The 25,620-nt window shown below is 41.8% G+C and overlaps 1 protein-coding gene across 5 annotated transcripts; it reads left to right on the plus strand.

The window, feature by feature from the left end:
• Nucleotides 1–218: 218 nt before the first annotated feature.
• dyl (dusky-like) lies at nucleotides 219–24,086 on the plus strand. 5 transcript variants are annotated; one of them, XM_046621110.2, is made up of 6 exons: nucleotides 219–440; nucleotides 10,977–11,057; nucleotides 19,955–20,736; nucleotides 21,076–21,402; nucleotides 21,528–21,849; nucleotides 22,719–24,086. In XM_046621110.2, exons 2-6 carry the CDS (start codon nucleotides 10,992–10,994, stop codon nucleotides 23,112–23,114), a joined length of 1,893 nt encoding a protein of 630 aa, XP_046477066.1. In that variant the 5' UTR covers nucleotides 219–440; nucleotides 10,977–10,991; the 3' UTR covers nucleotides 23,115–24,086. The 5 variants fall into 5 exon arrangements, with proteins under 5 accessions (XP_046477066.1, XP_068991443.1, XP_068991445.1 ...); XM_069135342.1 differs by lacking the exon at nucleotides 219–440 and adding an exon at nucleotides 10,115–10,246 and having other exon boundaries at nucleotides 10,981–11,057; XM_069135344.1 differs by lacking the exon at nucleotides 219–440 and adding an exon at nucleotides 10,125–10,242 and having other exon boundaries at nucleotides 10,981–11,057.
• The last annotated feature ends 1,534 nt before the right edge of the window (nucleotides 24,087–25,620 follow it).

Here is a 25,620-nt window from a genome sequence, read left to right on the forward strand (position 1 = left end):
TGCTGTTCTTTCTTGCGAACTGAGGTAACTTTTTGAGATTACGTCAAGTCTCTTTTTCCTCGAATCACGGATATTGGACGCGGATGACAATTCGAGTCCGACTCAGACGGACAATTCTACTTCGACTTTGCCGTGTTTTTGGTGAAAGCTGTTGGTGTGGGAGGGGAAGGTATATAGACTGCGGTGTAGTCTCTTGGCTTCACAACGACCACCATCTCCAAAGTAGCATCAAGCGACTTGTATTACCATTAACATAATATAGTACATATTTATTTATTTATTTATTTATATCATATTTTTAACTCGCCAAACGAGAATTCGTTGTATGTGCGATACTTTCCTAAACTAGATTACCAAGTTCCAAACCGAAAATATAAAATATATTTATTTGAAGTGACAGTGTGCAAGTGCCATAGGATTATTCTACCGTTCCAAAAAAGGTTCGTGAATTTACTCCAAGTTTATAACATCACATAATCTCGTCGATATTTCTACTAACATCAAATTGGCGGTGAATTTTGTGTTACGAATGTGATAAAAGTGATGAGACTAGATAAAAATAACACCGGTCAACGCGAAATTTGAGTCTGGGTTATAGATTTCAAATTTTGATTTCTTCTACGAAACTGGTAAAAGAAAAAATAGTTTTACTAGATAAAGTTTGCTTTTGTAAAAACTAGATCGATATTTCGAATTTCAAGAAAAATGATATTATTTCTGAAACATTTATTGTGAATAACAATTAATCAAACTTCAATTACGCATTTAAATCACTTTTGTTAAAAAATAATAATTAATAATAAACTGAAAAGGTAAAAGAATTGATAAACAAAGTTCAAAACTGAACTTTTTTCGTACCTCTTGTATGTGTTCGTACGGACTCCTTGTATCAAACCCCAAGCGTAATCCCCCATCGTGCTCACTCTATACTGCCACCTATATTAGCTATCAACCAAAAACTTGAAGGACTTACTCATCAACGTAAAAAAGAAGAAAGTCAACTTCGTAAGAAATAAATTGAAATTTTGGTTATTATTCGATGCACAGAATCAAAATTCATTTATTTAAATATAAAACTACAAACAAAAAAAAAAAAAAGAATCAACTTTTGACTCGCGTAATTAGCTATCACACAAAAATTTTTCCCTCACGAAAAGAATCGTCTTCTTATTACCTGCGGCTTTCATCGTTATTAACTCCCGCCGCAATTTATGAAGAGTTTGTCATTCAAAAATGAAAAAAATTTTCATCAGACAGAGATATGAATTAACACACATACCTAGGCAATGAAATTTTTTCACCAAATATGGTGAAAAAGCTGAATTTCATCGGGTAATGCAGATCATTTATGAGGCTAGCGAAACTAACCGGACGATAAAAATCAATTGCGACGAAGCAATAAAAGTGCATACACGGGTATTTATGGCTTCGTAATATCGGAGTGCTAAATTGCACTCGTGATTGTGGATGTTATCTCCCTTCTCCCTCGACGGCAGTCAAGTGCCGAGCTGATATGTGGGGTAGCGAGTCAGTGTGTCAGCAGCGTCTGTTCTCTTTCTCTCTCCCTTTCTCCTCTCTCTCTCTCTCCTCTCCTTACGCTCGCCTTGTGCCCGGAATACAGCAGCGTTGAAAAGAAAACAGTAGGCGGCTGGAGGAGGGAGAAACACAAAGAGAGAGGCAGAAATCGTAATTTCCAAGTTCCGGGCAAACTGCAACTTTTCTCTGAGGCCTATTCGGTGAACGATTCGCCCTTATCGTAACGACTTAATTTTTCTTATTTTTTCTCGACTGTCAGTCGCTTGAGTCGGTCGACTGTTAATTTTACACTTTGTCCAGGGGAATTGAATTCTGCTTACACCGAGAGAATCGGGTGAAACTTAACAGGCTCAGCGACCGACTGCGCATAAGAAAAATAATTGAACTCTATTGGTCGACGAGATCGAACCCCGGCCATTATTTCGTCTGCAAAGCAGGGGTGCCAACTTACTCAAAACGGGGCGTGAGTTCTCAAACTTCACCGATTCGAGCGGCGTATTTCAAATTATGTGGTTTGAATGACTCGTAGCAGTGATCAGTCGTCAGTCTGTTGGCAATAACAGTTTGCTTAGCCTAACCGAATCAATAGGTAAACTATTTCAGATATTCTTAACCTAAAAAGATTCGCATAACCTACCTACGTAACCTCCACAAGCCGCGTCAGTTTGAAAATCCGCCAAGCTCGGTCATGCGCAATAGAATGCTCAATCTGCTAAGTTTCACCGCTTCTTCTCGGCATTATACTCATTTCACGGCTCCGAGCGCGGATATAACTTTGACCTGAAAATGATAATCCCACGTCCCAACGTTAATTGGGGGCTGCAGCCAGCTTCTGGTGACTCCCATTTTTTCTCTAATTAGTAACGCTCTTCACCGCGTTAAAATAAAATCCAACACCTGTCTTATACCTGTTTTCTCGATTCGTCGCACAATTGTTGCAGCCGAAAACTGCACGAATAGCTCGTGAAATTCATTCCCGAGTAAAAATCGGATCTGATCAACATTTGATTTTGGTGATCAATTTTGTTTGCAGACGAGAACAGCATTTTTGAGATCAGATTTGAGGAAATCAGCGTTACACCGTTGATTTCGTATTACGTATTTCTGAGCAATTAACAAGCTTTTACGAAATAAGATTGATCCCAGGCGGCAAAAGACAATGCTGAAAATGCCTGCGCGGGTGATTTTCAATGGAACTAACGCCATGCGGTAACTTTTTCCGTTATTCTTCAGCGTCACCACCGCTTCAATGAAGCTCGTATACCCAAGTATATTCAAAGAGAAGTCACGAGCCTCTGAATCTTACGCTAAACCGGTTGTAACGCGTACCGGCCGACGAGTTATGCGTTTACGGTCTTCGCGTATATCCCTTACATTAAACATGGATTCTACGTACACGCCGACTGCGAACAGCATATTGCCGAGTTTTTTTAAAAACTCCAACTTCCTCCGACTACCGTACACACATATCGTGGATGCGAATCGTAATGTAGTCCGCGAGAAAGTTCCGCCGATCGTATAGTTGCGGAGTTAAATTAGACGTGGCCAATTTCCCAGGCTGCTGCGCGGATTCTTAGTTTCATCATTCTAAACCGAAATGGTATTATGGAGGAATTCATTAGTACCTTACGCTTTTGGGTTCACGCAACTGTTTCAGATTAGGGCGATGTCGTGTATTCAATTAATGGAAAGAGGTGTCAACGTTACTTTTTTTCGAACAACAAATAATTCTCCCGAAGTGCTTCCCATGTGCTTCTCCCTCAAAAGCCAACGTTCCGAGACATTGTTCGAGCAAAATGAACAGAAGTATTGCCCTGATTTAAAACAGTCTAGAAATTACGTTCAGCAAAAACTGGTAGCCGACGAGCATTGTTCGCGCACGCGAGTCTCATGGATGGCGGTAAAAACCATCCTAGACACCATCGTCTAACATTCTCTCTCTCTGCACAGGTTTCAGAATAATGGGCGTTACGTGCGGTGCCTGATCCCACACTTACGCCTATTTCTTTCCACGTCTTCGTCTCTCTTTCTTTTATGTTCTTTATTTTCCTCATATTCATTACTCAACTGGTTGTAATGAAGAAGTCACGCGTCCGTACGCGTCCACCTTGACGCACGAGGCACGGTGCATCTTTTTTGGGGTTTCATGCGACATATGGCTGCTAGTCTAACGGGACTTTGTGCCCTCACGTCATACGGTGCACCTGTCCCAAGTAGGTACAAAGGGCTGAATGGGGGAGTCTTGGGCTTCCTACACGGAAGAAACGGATTTTATTTGCAGCAAGGTGAGATATAACGGGCTGACTACATGACTGCGTGCCCTGTATAGACAGATTCGCAAAGAGAGTGCCCGGTTGTTTGATCCTATCTAACGATCGATTTCGCAAACTGCACATGTAACGTTTGGAATTTAATCTGACGTTGAGAAAACTGTTCTGGAAATATAATATTACGCAAAGCTTGGACATCCGAAATCTACAAGTCCGACGATTTTTTAATCAGGACAAATAAAAGGCAAACGAAGATCGAAAAATTCAAACGATAAAGATGTGAAATTGAGATCATTTTTTACTCTCCTGTTCTCGAATGAATCCAGTGTAAAGATTTTGAGGAACCTGATATGTCGTTTTTCGTTTTAAAGATAACAAGATCCGTTCATTTTATACAGTTGCTGAATCGATTTCTTGGAAGTATACATATTTAATATTACTTCATGAAAATTTTTACTCTCTTTCTATCAAATTCGTATCCAAGATTATTTTATAACTATAGCATAGTCATATGATTTTTCCTATACGCGAAGAATGTTGAAAAATACAACTTAAAAAAGACTTTAACAAAGAATTTTCGACTATGGTATCAAATCAAATCAGACTTGAACGGCATGCCAAAACGATACTGACGTTTCTATAATTTTTGAAGACTGAAAATACAATTCAATTCAAAATTCTCAGTCTTGGGTATCACTTTTTACTTTTTCTCATTTATAAGACGTATACGACCGTCTAAATGATTAAACTAAATTCAAAAACGATAATGACTCTTTTTAGTTTCGTTCAAAATGGTGGACCGAACTCGACCTTCCAACATCCATGAAATCAAATATGTTATTATTCACATTGAGAACGAAGCCAGTCCAACTGTCAAACCGTATTATATGGTAGTTATTTCCGAAAATTTTGTGCAGAAGCTGGAACAAGTATAAATCCTAACAAGTTATTTGAATGGGAAAAAGCAATGTAGTACATGAGTCACCTTTTTAATTAGGCAACAACTAAGGCGTATGCTCCAATCCGTAAAAAAAAAAAAAAAAAATTGCCCCGATCTGAAACAGCCCAATGTATGCAAACCCAATTAATCCTTCAAGAACTTCGTTCCATTTAAACTTCGTGGCCAACTTTTAGGAAAATTTCAATAATGTAACAATGTCCTTTCGAGCTGCATCGAATGCGGCACACAATGCAGACACGGCGTGTAATCCGTGTCGTTGGTTTTAAACGGGGGGAGCGAAACCGACACAGAAACCCGACATGTCGGCGATGCTTTCGAAAGTTATCCACGAGCTGGTAGCAAGAAAAATTTAGTCTTCGACTTGCCGAGCTTAGATACCTGCATCCACAGCTTGTACGATTAGCCGCCCGTAACGTTCACACGTTCGTCAGATTTGGGCCCGACGCCGCGACGGTCCCAGCCTCGATTAGTGCGTGACTCTGCGTACTCGAAGCCGATCCGAAACCCGATGCACGAGGAGGATTTCGGTACGCTTTCTCCCGGTCATTTCTTCCGCGCCTTCTCGTTGATCCTCATTCTCGTTTCCTCACCATATTTAACGATCGAATCCGGCCCAGATATCTCGACGAGTGCGAGCTGCTCGTGAGCTCCACGCTTTTATGGATTGTACATTACGCACCGGCTATATGCCGTTTTAATTATTGCCCAACTGCTCGACGGACAGTCGCGATTAGGGCATGGCGCCAACTCGATATGGAGATTATATTGAACCGATCTTTGTACGCATACTTTGTAATCCTGCCGGAGGGCGAAAAGGAACGACTTGTTTCTGGACGGCAACTCAGGCGCGATGATACCTATCACGAAAATGAGAACAATCTTACTACCGTATGCCGGACGAATGTTCTTTGCTTTGTTTTTTGGCATTGTAAAATACTCTACGTTTTGCAAAAAAGTATGAAATTCCGTCCGTTCTTATCATTTTACTAATCTTATGATGTCTTTTTCGAAAATTTTGGGATTCACATTTCGATTACAAATTTTTTTTGTGTGTGAAAAAATTACCGATTAATCATTTTTAGAGGATCGCGGATATTGGCAAGATAAAATTATAACGTTTTCATGCGGAATAATATCTTGTAGGAAATAAAAATAGTCTAATTCCTAAACCTGACTCAATTTCCATGAAAAATTAAAGCATAAACAAAATGGATGATTACTTATCGAAAGATTCGAAATTTGTTCAAACAATTTACCGATGAGTATTTTTTTTTTCAGGTTTGCGATCAAAAATCTAAGACATATTTAGCACTAAGATTGTCATTAAAAAAATCCCTAACGCCATTTTTCAAGTTCTTAATATTGACGCAAGAATTAATCAGATATTTCGAAAATATTTCTGATGCAATATTCTACCATCTACAAATTCACCGTTTCTTATTTCCGTCTTGTAAATGACGGCAAAGATACTTGACCACATCTTTCTTTTTTATATTGTTCCCATTTTGGCTAATTTAATTAAAGCGCCTTCGGTGCCAATTTCGGCATAATTACCATGAATGAACTCTCCATTCGCGAGCCTTCTTCCCGTGAGAATTTCGCCCGTGGCGTTCGATGATTAAGCGCCTTTTTCTAACAGCGGTGACAAGTAGAAAAGAGATTTAAAAGGGTCAACGTCTCAATTCCGTTGCGCAATGGTCCCTTGGCTGCAGGCGTCGGAGGGATTTGAATTGTTAATCGAAGGTATCCTGCGGGAGAAATCCCGAGAATAAGTTCGCGACGACTTGGACTATATATTTGGACTGAATTCAGGCTTAAACTACTAATAAATGTAAATATATCTTCACGTGGCTTAGGAGCGCAACTGAAATTTGATTTACCAATGTGAAGGTCAGGGAATTTTTGCTTTCTAGTGATTTTGAAATTTCTCAAGTGAAACAATTACGTATACGTTTGTTAAAATATGCATATTTTTATCAAATAAATTTTTTCACTCTCAATCGACGGTAACGCATCGAAAAAAGCAAAAGAAAATGGAGAATTTTTTCAAGACGTAACGTGTTAAATAACCGGTAAGCGCGAGTCGACGCGTTACTCAATTCTCGCGATATATGAAAAAGGCTGATCCATTTGGCGGGTCAACGCCGCTTGCGACTCAGCTGGTCGGACGAGTCGCGAATATTCGAATAAAAATGCAAGGTTGTCGGCAGATCCAGCTACCCGATCGCTGGGCCTGATTACGCGTCTTTTGCGGAGTAATTCTGGCTGAATTTTTATATTTACTTTACCCCCTCGCCGTCGGTGATATCCTCCCCTCCTCCCCGCCACTCCTCGACTAGTTCCTTAATCTCGGATCTGCAAGTTTGACCCGGCAAGCGGGACTTCCGCGTCCAGCGGAAATATTTGTCCTACCGCAAAGTGCTCTCGCAAATAACGCCGCGAGAATTTCCGTTGCTTTGGGCCCGAAACTTCGGGGGAATCGGACCCCGTGAAAAATCTCACGTAATCCTAAATTTAACCAGGGCCCAGGATTTTCTTGAAAGGAGTCTCACCGTTTCGGATAAAACCCGGACCACCACCTGGAGCCGACGACTGGGCCTTGGGCCCACTTTCGCCCCTCTTAGGTCCCGGTATTTTATTTGCCCGAATCCTGTCCGCTGCTGGTTCATCTCGTGAGAGACTGCGGGGCAGGTCGGGGATCCGGAATGCCGATGAGAAAGAGAGAGAGAGAGGGAGAGAGAGAGAGAGAGAGAGAGAGAGGACAGGGGCAATTTTTTTGGGCCGGTTTAGATTTGGGCCGCAGTTAAAGACGGGGGCATAAGGGTGCGCTACGGGGGCGGCTGTTTTCTCGGTCAGGTAAAAACGGATAAAAAGGATTACGCTGGCATTCCCAGACGCCACCCTTGTATCGCTGGCCGATCGGCCTTCGCCCCGCTGCAGGATTTAAAAAAAATTTCAACACCCACAATTTTTCAAATGCTTGAATTGGATATAAAACCGCCATTGTTAACTTGTATAAATTCTGTAAAAACGTAGACGTAATACGAATGCAGGAAAAATAGTTACAAGAATACCGAACGGAACACACGACGTGTAAATAATGACGAGGAAGAAAAGAAAAGAAATATACACGCAGCGTGGAAGAAAAAAACCAACTTGTCACATTAAGAAACTTGTTCGCATTAATGATTTACCGCGAAGATATAAGAGCCGTTGAAGCCAGTCATACCTTGAGGGCACATGTCTGAATTGGCCTGTTTTGACGGTTTTTTACGGACCGTAACTTCGGATTTAGGCACTCGATATACAAGCAGCTGTAGATGAGAAAGTGTACCGATTGCCTTATTTGTTAAAAATTTCAAGCCTCGAAAACGTCAGTATTAATTTGGATTTTTCGAAAATACACTCCTCTATTTTCTAAGATCCTATAAAGTTGTTTGAAAATCGGCTATTATCTCTTGTCAAAATATTAACCGATCGAAATTCGCGGAAAAAATGTTAAATAAAATTAGCAATGTTGACACAACGAGGCATAAATATTCCCCTGAATAACTCGAGTCAGGATTCAGACCGCCGTTATTCATTTCGCCGTCTGAAATCTGTTTCTAGACACTTTCACGTTCCACATTTTTAACGTTATCTGAGCATAAGCTGTTTTCGTAAAAGCTCTGCTTCCGCCTTGGGTGGTCGTTGGGTCGGTTAGTGGGTTCAATAATTGCGCGATATGGTCGCACATATGCGGGTGAGAATGTGGGTCAGTTCGTTTTCACCCACGATAAGTACTTGCATTTATGCATTCTGTACTGTACGCGTTGCGCAAGCTTATTACGTAACAATATTTCTGAGAAATGTCTTACGATTTCATGAAATTTTCATATCCTTTAATTATTCAGTAGAACACCTAGGGTATAACAAAATGTGTAGATCCTTTAACACAACGTAAGCGCGTGATTCGAAAAAATACGTACTAACGCATTTATTCAAATGAAATAAACAGACTTTTTATCAATATTCTACTATAACGAATGAAAAATCATTTTCTTATATTTATTTCGAATAACCTCAATGATATTGCATCATGCAATTCGACCTGAGAAAATGAAGTGAAACGGATTTAGCGAAAAATGTGTGTGTCTTATCGGAATGCCGGTATTTCTATCACCAAATTTCCGCACAAACTGATTCCGCTTAATCTGATAATTGAAGAAAGTTGACAAGCGTCAAAAGGACTTTTCAGACAGGATATAAAGAAAACGTTCGAATAAAACACCAAGCACCCGTTTTCTATGTTACCCGCATCTGTCCTTTGAGAGATATCTGCTTATACTCGACCTAGTAGATTCAGCTAGAGACGTATCGAACAGATTTTCTGAGAGCCTGCAAGTAGGAGCATTATACCGTGCTTCGAGACCCGAAAGTGACTCGAGGCACAGATTGAAATAGGAATGGTATTCACCCAGTCGTGATGAGCCGAAACCAAAATAAGTATTCACAGTGTCAAGTATACATATATATATATATATATATATATTCAACAGGCGGATGTACAGGAATAAAACAAACACTCGTTGGATTAGATATCGATGCCTCATTTCAAATCGCGTCGAAACGGTAAAAAAAAAGTGTACATAGATTTGTTCAATTTCACTCTATAGTATGTAGCTCATTTCATTCGGTATACTATTTTCTACAAAGTCACTGAAACATATTTTCGATTTTTTCTCAGTATTCAATTCAACATCGCCACTTATTAATCATAATCCACATCGGTGCGACGTTGTAAAATTCAATATTTAACCATGCCGAATTGATGAGCAGAAAGTGTTCGAACGAATTGTACAAATTAGTCTACTGAAGGAAATAAGCCGTGGTAGAATAAAATTGAACAAATCTACAATATTTTTTAAAACAATTTTCAAGTGGTTTAAAATGAAATACCTATCGATATAACAACTACAAGCTTCTGTTTACAATTCTAGTACGTTCTATGTTTGCGTTTTTAAAGATGTCTTCACGATTTACCACCACAATAATTTAATAAATCCTCAACGCGCGGTTATATCTTTATAAAATGAGAAAAAGGTGTTGATTTTTGGCTCGCGATCGGCAACCTCCTTACGATGGGTATAACACGCGCTAGGTGGCGCCCCTCTCATTATCCGGAGAAAGACGGGCCCGCTTGATCGCGGGCCCGCGACGTCTTTCACCTGTAGCATCGCGAGACGCGCGCGGCGATGGCACAGGTATATACGAGGCGATAGAGGGGCGGGGGGGGGGGGGGGGGGGGGGGAAGGGGCCCGACAGTAGGTCACTGGGACATGCCTCGAAGCTGCACTTCGCGCCTCTTCGCCGTTCAGTCACTTCCCGGCGGTCAAGAAAGCCACTTTGGGCCTTAGTCCCCTTCTGGGCCCTGAATCAACACGCGCGCTTGACTCGATGAACGCTAAAAATTAGTGATACGTATCTATCAAAAGTGCAAGTATCGTGTTCAAAATACAGTAAACTTCATTGTCTTATGTAAATTAACAAGACACGCACGTTAATACAGTTCAGTGAAAAAACAAAAAAAAAAAAATCTATATACAAATAAATAAAACAATCAGCACGAATATCTCGTCTAATTTTTTTGTTTTTCTTTTTTTTTTTTGTTTTGGTTTTTGTTTTGGTCTTTTGTATTTTGGAATAATTTTAACCGGCTTCCTTCCGCCACCCCTTTTCCTTCTCTGTAACCCCCGCATCGCAGTGAGTGGACACATTGACTGCACGCACAGACGACGGACTACGGACGAAGATACGTTCGACTTAGGACGGAAGTTCGTTTCCAAGTGGACCATATTTATCCAGACAGTTTGTGAAAATTACTCTCATTATTCGCTCGTCACTCGTCATTTCCATCGTTCAAATATCACCCAACGCTGTTCAGATTAATTAATTCGGGAATTCCGAAGCGTTTAAAAAATACCGTTTTACGAAGAACTCATACGCAGAGGAACGGACGATTTTTGATACGTACTTTCGAATTGATAAATCGTTGATGTCAACGCATCGCAAGTCTCTCGGCGATCTGTTTCACCTCAAGTTTGCCGAATGAAAAACACGAATGCATGAACGAATCGTTGATTGATTTTAGTTAATATTCAAAACCTTTTACCAAGCCAACCGTAACGACTCAATTTTTTAAGTTTTTATCATTTATTTTCTCGTTATAGACAGACGTGTACACGATGGACAGGACGCGGCGGTCCATACGGAAGACAGCGCTGTCTCTTCTTCTGCCACTTCTGTTTGCTGTAAGTATGATGACTTGAAAATAAGACCGTCCCGCGGGGCCCTTTTCCTCCGGGACTTGCCGCCTCTTTGCCGTAATATCCGACTTCGTTACCTAGCCGCGATTAAAATTCGTACCCCGATGCCCGCCGTACGTCGCCTCCACTCGACGCAGCGAAGATTGTAGGTCAGACCGCCACGCCGGACGCAGCAGCGCCCTCCTTCGGCTTTGCTCTATGCACTTTCCAGTCGGGGCCTGATTCCAGGCTTTGCCCGGCACGGACGGAACCGTCCGAATGAATGAGAACCCGCGCTTTGACGTGGGGACTAGTCGAACTTGCGATCCCGGCGACGATCGCGCGTTTCTCGATCACCGGTGTAGCTTTCTTTCCCGAGAAATTTACGCCGGTTCTGACTTGGCTTTGCTTTATCCGGATAATCACGCCTTGTTCATCGCCCTGATGATCGACGAAGAATCTCGCTCACTAGTTCGCTCTTCTCGCCGTTCAGGCAATTTTCATCGAATCTTCGTAACTTCTCGCTTCGACTACCTCGTGTCATACGATACTTTTTTACTTGAAGATCGCTATGCAAGTTCCGAAAGCTTGGATCCCTTGAAGGCGGAAAGTTATCGGGAGTCTGAGTTCTTTGTGTCAATTTTTCGAGTCTCTTTAATTGGCCATGCATTTTTCTCGTAACATTTTTATCGCTTCTTTTAGTCTATAGACATGGTTCTGGCTTTGTTTCAAATGTTTTTTCAGACATGACACGAGTTTATATATTTATATGTCGCAACAGTTTTCGGTTATCCTGTACTTTAAGATAACGATAACTTGAACGCAAGAATAATATGCAACATACGAGATTAGAAAAATTTACTGGTCGGAAAAATATCTTTAACCACTTTCAATTGAACTTTACGCTAGATTCCTGTGTGGGTTAGACTCAAAATCGATTATACATTTCTGACATAACGTAGAAATTGAATTAAAGGATTAAATTGGAAGGTAATGACGAAAAGTAAAACTGCAAAAAGTTCCAGAGACATTCAAACATTCGTGTGATAAGAATCGGGTTCAATATGTTCCACTGGAGGAATTTGAAAAAAATACGGCGTTTTCCAAGGCACAGAGAAAATTGTTTTAGTAACTTGACAACTCTCGAGCATTACACAGAAAGTCATACGTAAGATGTCATAAAATGTAAACATTCTCTGAAAATCGTGATACTATACTTAGAATAATTTTTAAATAAACGGTTTCAATTCTTTTTTTTTGTTCTTACTAAGAGAATTACCAAATCGGCTGATAATGTCATGCGAGAAAATTATTCAGGAGAATTCCTACACGGTCCATTAGGCGATTTGGATTTGATTTAAGCCGATAGTGTTTCGGAGTCAAGTCACGCGCTGAGATCCTGCGAGTGTCGAGTTTGCCGGAGGGTTTGAGTTTCTCTCCTCGAGGCGAAGGGACTTCGGGAAACTTTTTTCGCGTCCCCGAGCGATTATGAAAATTGGAAAACAACAGATGCTTTTCGAGAATCGTTTTCCCGGAACATCGCAAGAAGAGCGGAAAAAGAAAGAAACACCTGTAGCCCCGATTCTTTTCGCTCTTTCACCTTTTTCTGGCCGATGGAGATATTCTTCAAGTTTTTTCTCACATTCGAGTCACAGCTGGTCTCCACCTCACATTTTCTTCCGATCCTAATCTCCGGCTTCCGGGCAACAAGGTGGGATTCGGAAAACCGTTTTTAAAAAGAACCCGCTGGTAGTTCAGTCACTCAGTCATCTATCTCAGCTGCATCTTGTTTCATTTCTCTTACGGAGGCTTGTTTGACCAAAAATTCATAATTCTTATTAATTTTATTAAGAGACAGTCGTGCGTAGAGTATTATTTAAATTATTATATTTGTAAGCTCCGAAATTTCCTCATAAAAAAAAAAAAAACGAAAATATACTGAAACGTTAAGCTTTAGAATTTGTAAATTTAGTTTTGTCTTTTAAATAAAATGAGCCATTTTAAAACGAAATAAAATGGTTCTCCTTAATTTTTAACAATTGTGAAGCGATGTAAAACGAAGCATCGATATCTGTAAAGAGATCTTCGTAGCTTAGTGATATAATAAGTTGATAAATACTAAATCTTCAACTATGTCGTGAAAAAATTATTGAAAAGTATAAATTTTTGGCCAAACAGGCTCCTTAACAGAACAGTCACAAGAAAAAATTTTTAATTCATTCATCCATCGAGACTTGCAGGAATTTGAAAATTATTGATGAAACAAATTCAAAAAATTGTCAACCGCTGCGCGTTGAATGGATTTTTGGGTCGCTGTTTTGGACTGGGGAGTCTTGCTCATTGCCAGGTGTATAAATAAACCGGCAAACTAGTTCAATGGTGAATTAAAAGGCGGATAGTTAGCCGTAACCCACAATAAGTGAGTCTAGAACGCGCCCTGCCAGTTGAGGTGGGCACGATTCCATAGTCGTCGCGTACTTGGCGAGGTTACCGGATTTATTCCCAGCCTAATTCTCACGACTCATCTTAGACTCGACTTCAGGCAACATGTATAACGAGTTGCTGAATGGAACCTCGTTGGTCTCAGCTCAATTATTACACGTATATACTTCGATTTAATTACGCACCGTGCAGTGGCTCGATTCAAAACGCCAATATACCGTTTGCATTATCCTCTGTGTTTTGTTCCGTTACAGAAATTTGCGTTTAGAATATATAGGCCATTCCAGAGCACGCGAGTTTTGTTCAAGTTTGGCTGTCTCGGATTTAACCCCTGATCATTTGTGTCACAGTTGAAACTTTCCCGAAAAGTCCGTCAATATTTTGTTACGGATTTTTTTCATTCGCAATTATTTTCGAGGCTAACGTAAATCTAAGCTGGTTTTTAGAAACAATCCTGTACTAAATAATGATAATTCAGAATTCTTTGTTTCATTCGTTTATACAGTCAATTTCGACAAATTTATTCAATTGAACATTGCAGTAACTTGGATTTGACGATTTTTTAGACATTCACTAATTGTTGATGCAAGTATTTCTGAGAGAAATCGGTTAAAATTTGGTTTAATTTATTATTAAAATTACGGATCATAACTAAAAATCGTTTGATATACTTCGTTTATTAATTTCTTTCACTGGTTTAAATTGCTGCAATAATAACGAGAAAAAAATTTGATCAGTTTTTCAAAAAAGCCCTGCAATATTATTAACTGATATAGAATTTTCATCTTCATGTACCTAAATCATTTATGAACACATAATGCTTGGCCAAAAAAAAAAAAAAAAATGGAATAGAATATGTGTGGGTTTCGGAGTTGGGAAAAAATTGTAAAAAAATGTGGATCAAATCAGAAATCACGGCGGGGCGTGAATTTGCTAAACCGTCAAACTAAACCGACAATTCCCATTGTTAATTATTTATAGTTGGTTTGAAGCGTATCCATTAATATTCCCATCAAAACGCACCTCACAATAAGCTGCAGTAAGCCAGACGGCGAAAAAAAATGAGATAGTATAAAATATTTTTGTGAGAGAAGTAGAATTGACGTTACAGGCGCTCAAGAGTTCCTTCGTGAAACTTTACTTCCTACATTCATGAAACGCGTTCTACTTAATGCCGTCACGCGTTCTTTGCCCTGACAAATGAGCAATTACCTTCATCGTACATTTGAAACGAGTGGCATATATGCGAGATGCAGCCGAATTGGAACAGCCTTGTCATTTGTTGATTTTTTTTTTTGCTTTTTACTATAAATCAATGGAAAAAGAGCGTCCGGTTATTAAATTTTCAAATGACTGTTCAAACATGTTTTTTTTTCGTTTTGTTTTTAGCAAGTAACCCAATTTTGGAAAATGGAATCTTTGAAATTGTGTTGAAATTCAACTCAGCCATGTCTTTCGCCAATTTTTCTGGAACTTGATTTCAGTATATTTGGTTTTCCAGATTTTCGATTACACAGAATTTTGAATTTTGCCAAGTCTTGCGTTTTTTTCTTATTATAGAATGGTTTCTGTTCAATAAATTCTGCACTTCGTTAGGTGTCAAAATCTTCAGAAAATCACATACAACGTTCTGATCAACTAGAGCAATTATTCAAAAACAGTCAATTGAGAATATAGATTTCTGTTAATAACCTCTGCTCGCAAAATCTGACCAACAGCAGTACTATTCAAGTCTATTATCTCAAGACTCGTAGAATTTTCCTATAAATTTAAACAATTCTTTCACTATGGTAACAGTTTATCAGAATTTCCTTCCGGATTGAATTGTGATTCAATACGAAATTCGCTACTAAGTCACTCATAAGATCTTTAATTTCTTGAACACCGAGTGACGTGTTTCGTGTAACATTCTGGACATCACTGGTGTGAAGACAGAGGGATTAATAAATTTTGTAGACGAAAAAAAAAAAAAATTTTTTTTCTTCGAGTTCACTGAGATAACAAACCTCGAAGAAATCTTAGATAACATCGGAGCTAAATCTTACGTATGTTCTGCCATTTCAGTTGCCTATCAGCCGACGCTGATCGGTGATTTTCACCGAAAACTCCCGAAATAACGATTAAGGAAAAAAGCGCATTATAAAAACCGGTGGTACAAAAAATTATGATAAAATTTCTCGCCAGGATTTTCTCAAATTTAACCCGAACGGTCGTCGAGCCGGATGCGAGGCGGCTCGCTTTCTAACCGCGAGACGAAGTGACGGGGGGCCAAGAGGGCCTTATCGGCCCGTATTATCGCGCGCTTTTACCGAGAACAATTACTGTACAACTGGTGAAGAGGTGTCTCCGGAATCGTCGCCGAGTGAGTGAAAGTGTCCGCGTGTTCGTTGCCCGCCTCGGTTTGCCGGTCACGGGATAAGCGACAATGGAAAAGTGAAATCAAACCGGAGCTAAGGCTGGCCCGAACACTCTGACGATTTCTATTGTCCCAGGCGGTGTGGCAATTTGTTCTGCTTCTACCCACCCGGTACATCGATTTGCTTGTGCCGTCTTTTCTAATTCCCGTCCTCTTCGCGCGTCCTCAGTGATGCATAAGCGCCGTGACCTGCACCGTGGAAAAAATTTGCCTTTTTGTTTTACACGTTTTGCCGACTCGAACGCTGTTATATCAGTTTGAAACCTGAATGCTTTAATTGGCTTTGCCGAGTACTATAATGGAAGAATTTTATGTCGGATGAAAATAATTTTAAAGCGTTTTTGAAGGAAAAAATGATTTAGTTGCGTATTGATCTGCATATTCGGTTTTGAGAATTGTTTTGTTTAGTAAAATACTTTAATTACAATCAAGTTTAATTTAAAACAATTACAATGAATTCGAATATTTTTCACACAGTGATGAAATATAACTATATAATTAGTATTCTTGCAAGGAGTTGGTTGGAGCAATTAATTCACCTGATTACTTCAATAGTCGATCTCAAATTCATGTCTTCAATTTCAAATTATTCGTGAATAATTTTTTTCCCGTTTGGTGGCACAATTTTTTATACCACTTTCTTTTGAAAACATTATTCAAAAAAACTCACACGTATTTCCAAAATTGCGGGATGGATTAATTTTGCTCTATTTATTGAATGAAATGTACTTCAATTGGTTCAGCGAATCAAAAAATTGACAGCATTTGTATAAAAGATTTGATATGGATTTTATCGTTGTTTAACACAGAACTGTTGAAAGATTTTTCCGAAATGTGAATATTCGAAATGGACGTTTTTCAAGCTTAAAAAAAATTGGCAAATGAGTAACAACCTGAGAAAAATGTTATTTGAAAAATGTCGATGCGTTTCAGAGTTAAAGCAGCGATGTAAAAAAAAGAGAACCAACTAAAAGAAAATGCCTATACACGAACAACAAAAATTTCAGTTTTATAATTCCTGATATTATTGAACTCAAAATTGTCTGACAAACTAGAAATAATCCTATGAAAAGACATACGTTTTGAATAAATCAATCTAAATATATAAGACTAATTTTGACAGAATAGATATACCGATTCAGTTACGTCACAATTATCTTTTCTGACTTGGTTCCTCGGATTGGTGAAAAATTGTAAGGAACATAAATCTTGAAAAGTTTCTTGAAAATTTTTCAAAACGTACCGAGTTGGAACAATCAATAACAATTCGAATGTCGGAAAAGCTAGAAGTTCCATGCTTCATCGCGGTTTACGGTGAGCAAAATTTCAACGACACCGGTTGGAATTAATTTTACATGAAAAAGCGGCATAACAAGTATCGTGTTTTGGAGCAATCCGCGTATCGCGGGAAGTGGTTTCGAGAATTACCGAATCCGTGGCGAGTTCGAGATGCAAACGACCCCCGATAAGCGCGAGAAATTCGGGGGGGGGGGGGGGGGCAGAGGTTCTGACCGGGGGAGCAAAAGCGTGTCCGACCGGAGAAGGCGTATTTCTAATAACTGGTGCGTGTATAATCCACGATGAACATGCCGGCGAGTCGGAGTGACGAACGACGTGTGTGGTGTTAAAAAGACGAGAAGTGGCCGGACCAGGTTTTAAAACGATGCCCAAAAGTAATTGAGTACAGTTATGCTCATAGAGCGTGATCGCACCTTGTTTACTTTACTACTTTTGACAGTCAACTCGCTCGCTCGCCGACTCCCGTTTCTCTCGATCCGATCTTACAACCGATTTGCAATAACATTTCGGATAAGGATCGGAGATCGGATGCGAACGGTTTCGCCTAGCTGTACATCTCTCGTCGTTGATCCTCGCCTCGCGCGTTCCGAACCGATTATGTTAATTATCCGAAATTATATCCTCTCTCGCGATAATTCACTGTACGAATGGTCAGATCCACGAGGATGCCGATACCCGTACAGTTGAGGGGTCTGGTCGCTCATGAGTATTCGGAAAACAGTTTTTTACTCTCTAATTACGTGTCTCGTAATTGTAGTAATGTGTCTTCTTATCCTAACGAATTTTATCCGGAGACTACCGATTGGCAAGACATTGTATCAAGAATCATTTCCATTCGCGGTTCAAGGTTCAATTTACGAATTTATAAATCTTGTAATCAAGCTGCCGTTTTTCATTACCGGACTTTTGGTCGTGTGTCACAGATTCAAACAAAGTTTTGAAAAATCAAACGTGTACGATAAGAAGGTCATTGCTGCAGCGTAACGAACACTCGGATCTATCTCACAGTAAAACAGGCGTAAGAAACAGTTAATACTGCGTTACCAGTCGTCTCTTGAAATTAACGAACACACGCAATTTATGAATATGTATTCAATAGTTTGCGACGCCGCAGGCAGGTGGATACGCTCGCTCTAATCTCTCGCAGTTGAGATTATAAACGATCTTTCCAGTTGCGCCAGTAAGCGCCGCTCACCGCGAAACTTTCGTCACTCATCGACCACTTCGGTTTCCAAATTTATGCGCTACCGGCTATATTGGAACATCCAATTCGATTTGACACGTTTAACGAATTGAATGATCGATCTTGACAATCCAATTCATAAAGCAGGAACTTCGAATCAAACGTGCATGTCTCATCAGTTTCTCATAAAAAATTGGCACAGCAAATACTGATCGAAATTTCGTTAAAAACCCAAAGAGAGTTCATAGACAAGAAAATATTTTTAGAATTTTTTTTTTTTTTTATAATTAATTATTTTTCGTCAAAGACACGGATACTAAAACTACAACCATTTGTGAATAAATTTTTATTACGGAGAAGTCGCTTCGAATTACAGGCAGAAAACCGTTTCAACCGAATTATAAAGTTCGGTTAGAATCGATGAATTAGGTTAATTTGAGAGTTACCTCGGGCAAAAAAATTACTATACCGAATTGAGATAATCGGACGGCCCCGTGTATAGGAAAACACTGCCGGCGTCTAGTCGGACGGTCTTCATGGGGCTTCTTCGTGACTCGCGCGCCTATCGCCCTAGGCTATAAACCGCATTCTGGGTTAACGTAACAGATAACTCTGAAGTTATCCATCCATCCATCTAGCATTCAGTATGCGCGCTATACGGCGACGTCTCAATCCTTACTGTACTAACTCCCACTTTTTTGCTTTTACCGACGACGGAATATTGAATTGTCAAGATAGGTTCGTCCTTAGCCATGCATTGAATCAGAAAAGTAATTCGGTTCATCGGTTTAGCTGAGAATTTATAAACACAAGTGTTGAAATGACATGAGTTCAAACAAATAATCGTTTCTCACTACAAGTATTGATGCGAATCTTCCGTGCCAATTTTAAGTCTAGCTTCTGCAGATTTCTTCGTGACAAATCAGCGAAAAAACAGATTTAGTATCTTGAACTGCCGCTTATGTACAGTGAACTTGACGTTTCATTTTTTATTATCGGAGGAATTCATTCGTTCATTGTATTTCTCGTAATACCGGCTCTGCGCGGTACCGTTGCGTTGGGTCTGCTTTTGAAGCGGCTATTTTGACGAAGACAAAGTAAGAAAGAAAAAAGAAAATAACGAAAAAAGAAAGAAGAACGATTCCAAGGTATAACGTTTGACCGAAGCTCGGCCTCGGTGCGGCAAGACTCGAACAGGTCAACCAGAAGACACTTGGTCATAACGCGTGCGTCCGTTACGCCGGGTTCGTTTCGCCACCGCGATACAAACACGTGTTGCTCAAGCTTGTCCTCATGCCTCACCTAGAAAGATAGGTATGTCCAAGTACTCGGTACTTGCGAGGTATTTCCACAGCACCGGATGTGCGCCCGGTAAATTTGGAGAGTTATTACATCGGTCCCTGCAAGGTCGAGAAATGAAAAACTGTGGTGATAAAAAAAAAAAAAAAAAAGAATTTGTTCTTTAGCGGAAAAAAGCATTTCCTCAAGTACTTTGACGCGAAAAAATTCACGTGAACCAAAGTTAGGGTGTATTTTCAAGACGTGGATATGTTTGTTTTCCAGAGCGTGAGGTGCGAAGCACCCCTCGTCGATAGCAGCGCTCTTCCCCTTGAGCACAGATCGGTTTATGGTCCCCCGGCGCAATATGGGCCCCCGCAGTCCCACGCGGCGGAAGAGAACTGGCCCCTGGCGTCGCCGGACACGCCGCAGATAAAGCACCTCCAGGTACAGTGCGAGAAGACGCACATGCGGGTCAACATCGAGTTCGACAGGCCGTTCTACGGGATGATATTCAGCAAGGGCTTCTACTCGGACCCTCGGTGCGTGCACCTGAAACCTGGCACGGGTCACCTCAGCGCGACCTTCGAGATATACCTGAAATCCTGCGGCATGAGCTCGTCCGCCAATCACAACGTCGCCGCCTACGGAGCGCCGACGCCCTCGGGCAGCTACGTCGAGAACACGATAATCATCCAGTACGATCACTACGTCCAGGAGGTCTGGGATCAGGCCCGCAAGCTCCGCTGCACGTGGTACGACTTCTACGAGAAGGCCGTCACCTTCAGGCCCTTCCAAGTCGACATGCTCCACGCCGTAACGGCCAACTTCCTCGGCGACAATCTTCAGTGCTGGATGCAGATCCAGGTCGGCAAGGGACCCTGGGCCTCTGAAGTATCTGGAATCGTCAAGATCGGACAGACCATGACCATGGTCCTAGCTATCAAGGATGATGAGAATAAGTTCGACATGCTTGTAAGGAACTGCGTGGCTCACGACGGCAAGAGGGCTCCGATTCAACTCGTTGATCAGTATGGATGCGTTGTTCGACCCAAGATTATGTCCAGGTAAGAGCATCTTTCGTAACATTCTCCGTCACGGTCTAGCAATTCATTAAAGTATAACGACAAATCGGGCTCACTGCGAGACAGTAGAAGCGACAATTTTCGGAGTAAGGGTTCAGATATGAAGAACAAAAATTCTCACGCATTACTTTGTAACTTCTCGCGTTTACACAGTGAAACAATAAAAACGACACTTCTTAAGAAAACAGGGATCCGAGTAAAGAACAGATATACCAACGTAATATGATTGTATACCAGACATTTGTACTTACAATTACTTACGAGACTGGTTGAAAAAAGTTGCGACGCGACACGAGTGTGTACACAACCATTCATCTCCAGGTTCCAAAAGATAAAGAACTTCGGGCCGAGTGCATCCGTGGTCAGTTTCGCCTACTTCCAAGCGTTCAAGTTCCCGGACAGCATGAACGTCCATTTCCAGTGCGTGATTCAAGTCTGCCGGTACAACTGCCCGGAGCCCAAGTGCGGTCATCCTGGTCTTGAGTACGGAGCACCAGCCGGCCTCACCCAGGAATATGGCGTGCCTGTCGGTCCCCAGAGTCTAGGCCAGATCAACTCCGATTATGGAGTGCCTCCGGTGCCGGAGTATGGCGTTCCTCCGGCCTATCCGGACCCGAGGCATCCCAGTGGCCCTGCAGGAGCGTTTAGGTGAGACAAGCATTGCCGCCTTTCATCGGTCGCGTTCTGGCGGTGGAACCTGTGGAGAATCGGTGATGAGAAGAGAAAATTACTTGGCTGAATTCTTTTTCACGTTTCGTATCTTTTGATCGCAGCGAGCCAAGTCCCGACGTCGTACCCGCACCGCAGGCCCAGGCCTCGTCTTCGTCCCCGAGCTCAACGCCCGGAGATTCTACGGCGAGCAGCGCACCCCAGAATTCGCAGGATGACCGCATCCACCTTCCGCCACCTCCGCTACCAGGACACCCTGCAGCTGCGTACCAAACTGTCAAGAGGAAAGGAACCGTCGGCCCCGACGAACTCGAGGGCAATCTTGCCACTCTTGGAGGTCGCCCGAGGTCCGTTGAAGGACTTCCCGCTGAGCTCAGAGGAGCCCGAAGGCGACGAGATGTGTACGCCAATGTGGATGATTTCTCTGTAAGTTTATAGCTTGTTTTATGGTCAGCGTTACATAAACTAATGACTATTATTAGTTAGAGGTGAAGATTGGAAGGTTATTCCTATGTACAAAATCGTCTAGATAAGATGAAGTATGGTTTCGCATTCAGTTATCTTTATGAAAGATACAATTCTTCTCATTTTCATCTAGATTATCAAGAAGTTAACGAATTAAACGTGAGATTCTTGATACACGGTGAAAAAGGATTTGTCGATTTATAAAAATATTTCGATAATATAAATTTAAATAATAAGTCGAATCTTGTATTCGACTTGATTATGGTCAGAATTTCGGGAAAAATTAGACTAATTTTCAAAACCAGAAACGTGAATAACATAGCATTGCCGCCAAAGTTTGAAAATCACGCAACGAAGCGTAAAAACGTGCAGGAATCTTCCCGGTTTGAAACTAAATCAGTGAAACTTGAGCACTTTAGACAGATGCACGCATTTCGGGCGGAGCCTCGTAACTCTAGAAGTTTGAACAAGTTACGGGTTATTTAAACTGTTCTGAGTGAAACTGTTATATATAGTAACTCTTGCCGCATTTTCGCTACGCGCTTAAAGCTGAGCATCAGTCTCATATAACTCAAAATCCGGAATCTAAATAATTTAATATAAGCTCATACGGTACGTTGAGCTTCATTTTCACTATCTTGCTTCAATTTGGCGAATAAGTAAACCGTACGTTTAGCTGTCACGATGATATCTAAACGATAGAATCGGTTTTAACGTCGTCAGTTACTCTCGAAGAATTCTCTTACAAAATGTTGCGGAACGTCGGAATTTAGAACGGTTCGTTTGCGAAATTCCCACGAGTAAGAAAAATCGTTGACGCTATGTTTCAGGACATCTACCAGACGGTGAACTTGGGTGTTTCCCACGTGTACAAACGTGCTGCCCAGGAAATGACGGACGTTAACACATCCAGGATAATCCAAGTGGTCGCACCCGGAGACGTGAACTTTGCGCTTGGAACGAACGCGGGCAACGACTCGACGGTAGTGATACAGAACGCGAGTACCACCGATTCGGAAACGATCTGCATGTCGCTGCCAGGCTTCGTTGCCGGCTTGGTGATGCTGTTATTGGTCGTGGTGGTCGCTTCCCTGGTGGCAGCCTTCCTCTTCGTCAGAGTGCGCGCCGTGGACCGGAAGAACGGAAACGCGTCGCCGGGCTTCGTGCATCCGGCATTCGCAGATAACTGCAACGTCAACCCGGAATTCGTCAAGGTCGCGAACTGAGGATCCGCCGCGGAAACGAAACGATCACAAGATTGAACGATTAGCGATCAACGAATCCCTTCGGGCCCCGAACACCATCCACTGCGCTCTCGAACGACACTGGCTCTCGGCCATTGTTAGTTTTCGTATCATGAGAACATCGTTGCGTCGACGTTAACTTAGCGTAAGAATCTGTATTTGTGCTTGAAAACGGTAGCCTCTCGATAAGTGTCCGCCGTAGGGGCTGTAGGGGAAGAAATCGGCCGGAATTGGGCTCTTAACGAGAGGCTGCTACGCGCGTTGGATCGGCCGAATGAGGAGAGAGTTATAAGTGATATTTGGGGCTCGATATAAAGATGTATATATTTATATATTATAAATTCACACTTCGCGTTACGGTGCTCGCTGTCGTCTCGAGGGGCGAGTTGTACATATACATAAAATGCACAATCGTGCGTGACAATGATACACACGTGACATGTCGTACGCCCTCTGAGATGACAGCCGACGTCTTCTTTTGATATTTTTCCTCCTTTCCTTTCGTGACGATCACCGTGAGCTCACTCCTTTCTTTCCTCTTCAAGCTGAACGCTTATCCACATTACGTCATCATTCGTACCTCATTTATTGACGCCCGTGTTTTCCTTGTCAAGTTGTCGTATACTTATATAGTCAATAGCTGGCTAGATTAATGTAAGAGAAACTTTGGCAAGCAAGACGAGTGGGTGTGTCACCGCAGCAGTCTGACCAAGATAATTATATTTATGATAATATTACATATTTATTTTACTTTCCATACGTACTCTGTCGGTATGTATACTAAATATAAAACGTTACGCGATCATTCTTTTCACTTGTTACTTTAAACAAGTAGCAAGCTCTAACCCTAACTTATTTATCCGTGAAAAAAATAACGAAGAAAAACAATCAAAACTGTGGGTTTTCTTCTTCGTCTCTATACATGTATGTAACTTTACCCTGTATATTAATTTTAAGTATTGTAACGTGGCAGTTCGGTTAGGCCTGCCCGTTACAAGAGACTCCCTGAACCCTGGGCGAGATCCAGGGATAAGGGTCTAGAAAATCGAGTCGCGGAATAATTTCAGAGAGCGCCAGAACTGGAGTCACGCACCCGAGCTTCGACAGGGACGAAATAGAGCATTGCGACCCAGATATTTCAGGCTTTTGTTTTTAATTTTTTTTTCGAGTGCACCGGCTACCCTCCAGTGACCAACTCCAATACCGAACATCTTTCGAGGCAAGGCGAAATCACGACGATCTTGCGGGAAGGACACCGAGGCTGCGGAGGGGGAGGCAACGCAGATCCCTGCAGCGAGGGAATCCAAGGCGGACGCGATTCCCGCTGGCGGCCGGCGCGCCGCAGCCTCCCCGCTTACCCCGCTTACGCCCAACCAAGGCAACCGCGAGGTACCAGCTAGCGACGAGGGAGCACCACCCCGCCCAACCCCAGGACCACGTAGAGCTGCGCGGGAGACGACATCGCGATCTAGCCTTAAGTTCTGCGCCGCGTAGAGACGACAGGTGCGCGGCAAGTTGCGCAATCCCCAAAATCGATGACCGATCGATTGTTGCGCATTCTTAGGGTGATGACGTCACGGAAAATTCGCGCGACGAGATCGGCGTTGCGACCATCCTAGATCACTCGAGTTCTGGCGACCAACTAAGACAGTAGTCACGTGGCGAAGTTGCGTTAGGTCAGGCTTTTCTTTGGGTTTGCGTTATAGTATAGAAGTGGTGATCGCGAGGAATGATGGACAGCCATCGTCACGAGGGAGTTGGACCCTTCGTCGCGTGGATGTGGAGCGGTAAGCGTTGTTAACATTCTCGCGATCGAATTTCGAGGGTAATTGAATCAAGGCTGATCCGAAAAAGGGTAGCCGTTTTCTTTTGTTAGTTTGCGTGTCGAAAAGTACTCGAAATTCGTTTGCCGATTCTTTTGCTTGGTGACCGTAGCCTGAGTTGCGCGTAAGAGAGTAACGTTAATTTCGGGGGATCCAGAAAATCAAGTCGAGCCACGGGTTGACTCGAGACGTTATTGTCTCGAGCTTGAGTGTGACCGAAGTCCGTTACACGGGGTCAATTCACGTCATCCGGCACAGCTTCGATTATCGTACAGGTCGCGAGCAATCACGGGGAGCATTCGAATTCGCGACTGCGACCCGCCGTCGCCGAGGAAGTGAAGCTCGGGTGCGTGCTGATAAGCGTATGCGTTTTTAGAGGAGGATCGCGGGTGTCGCGACGAGCCTCGCATCACTTTAGTTATTTAATATTCTTTTTAGTTATTTGATATTCTTTTTGTTTCTTTCTTCTTTTTTTTTGTTTGTATTATCAGTTAGTATTAAGTTGGCGATCAGCGCCATTGTATAGAGGACGTTCGCGGGCAGCGCGTCGAGCCCGATTTTGTTTTTGGTTTGTAGGAAGTAGGATAGTGTTAAGACGGTGACTAGCGCACGTAGGCCGTAGAGGTCTCTTAGATTTATTCACCTTTTTTTTTTTGTTGTTATTA

This window comes from Neodiprion pinetum, chromosome 4 (genome assembly GCF_021155775.2).
Source record: "Neodiprion pinetum isolate iyNeoPine1 chromosome 4, iyNeoPine1.2, whole genome shotgun sequence".
In the NCBI taxonomy this organism is placed as follows: Eukaryota; Metazoa; Arthropoda; class Insecta; order Hymenoptera; family Diprionidae; genus Neodiprion; species Neodiprion pinetum.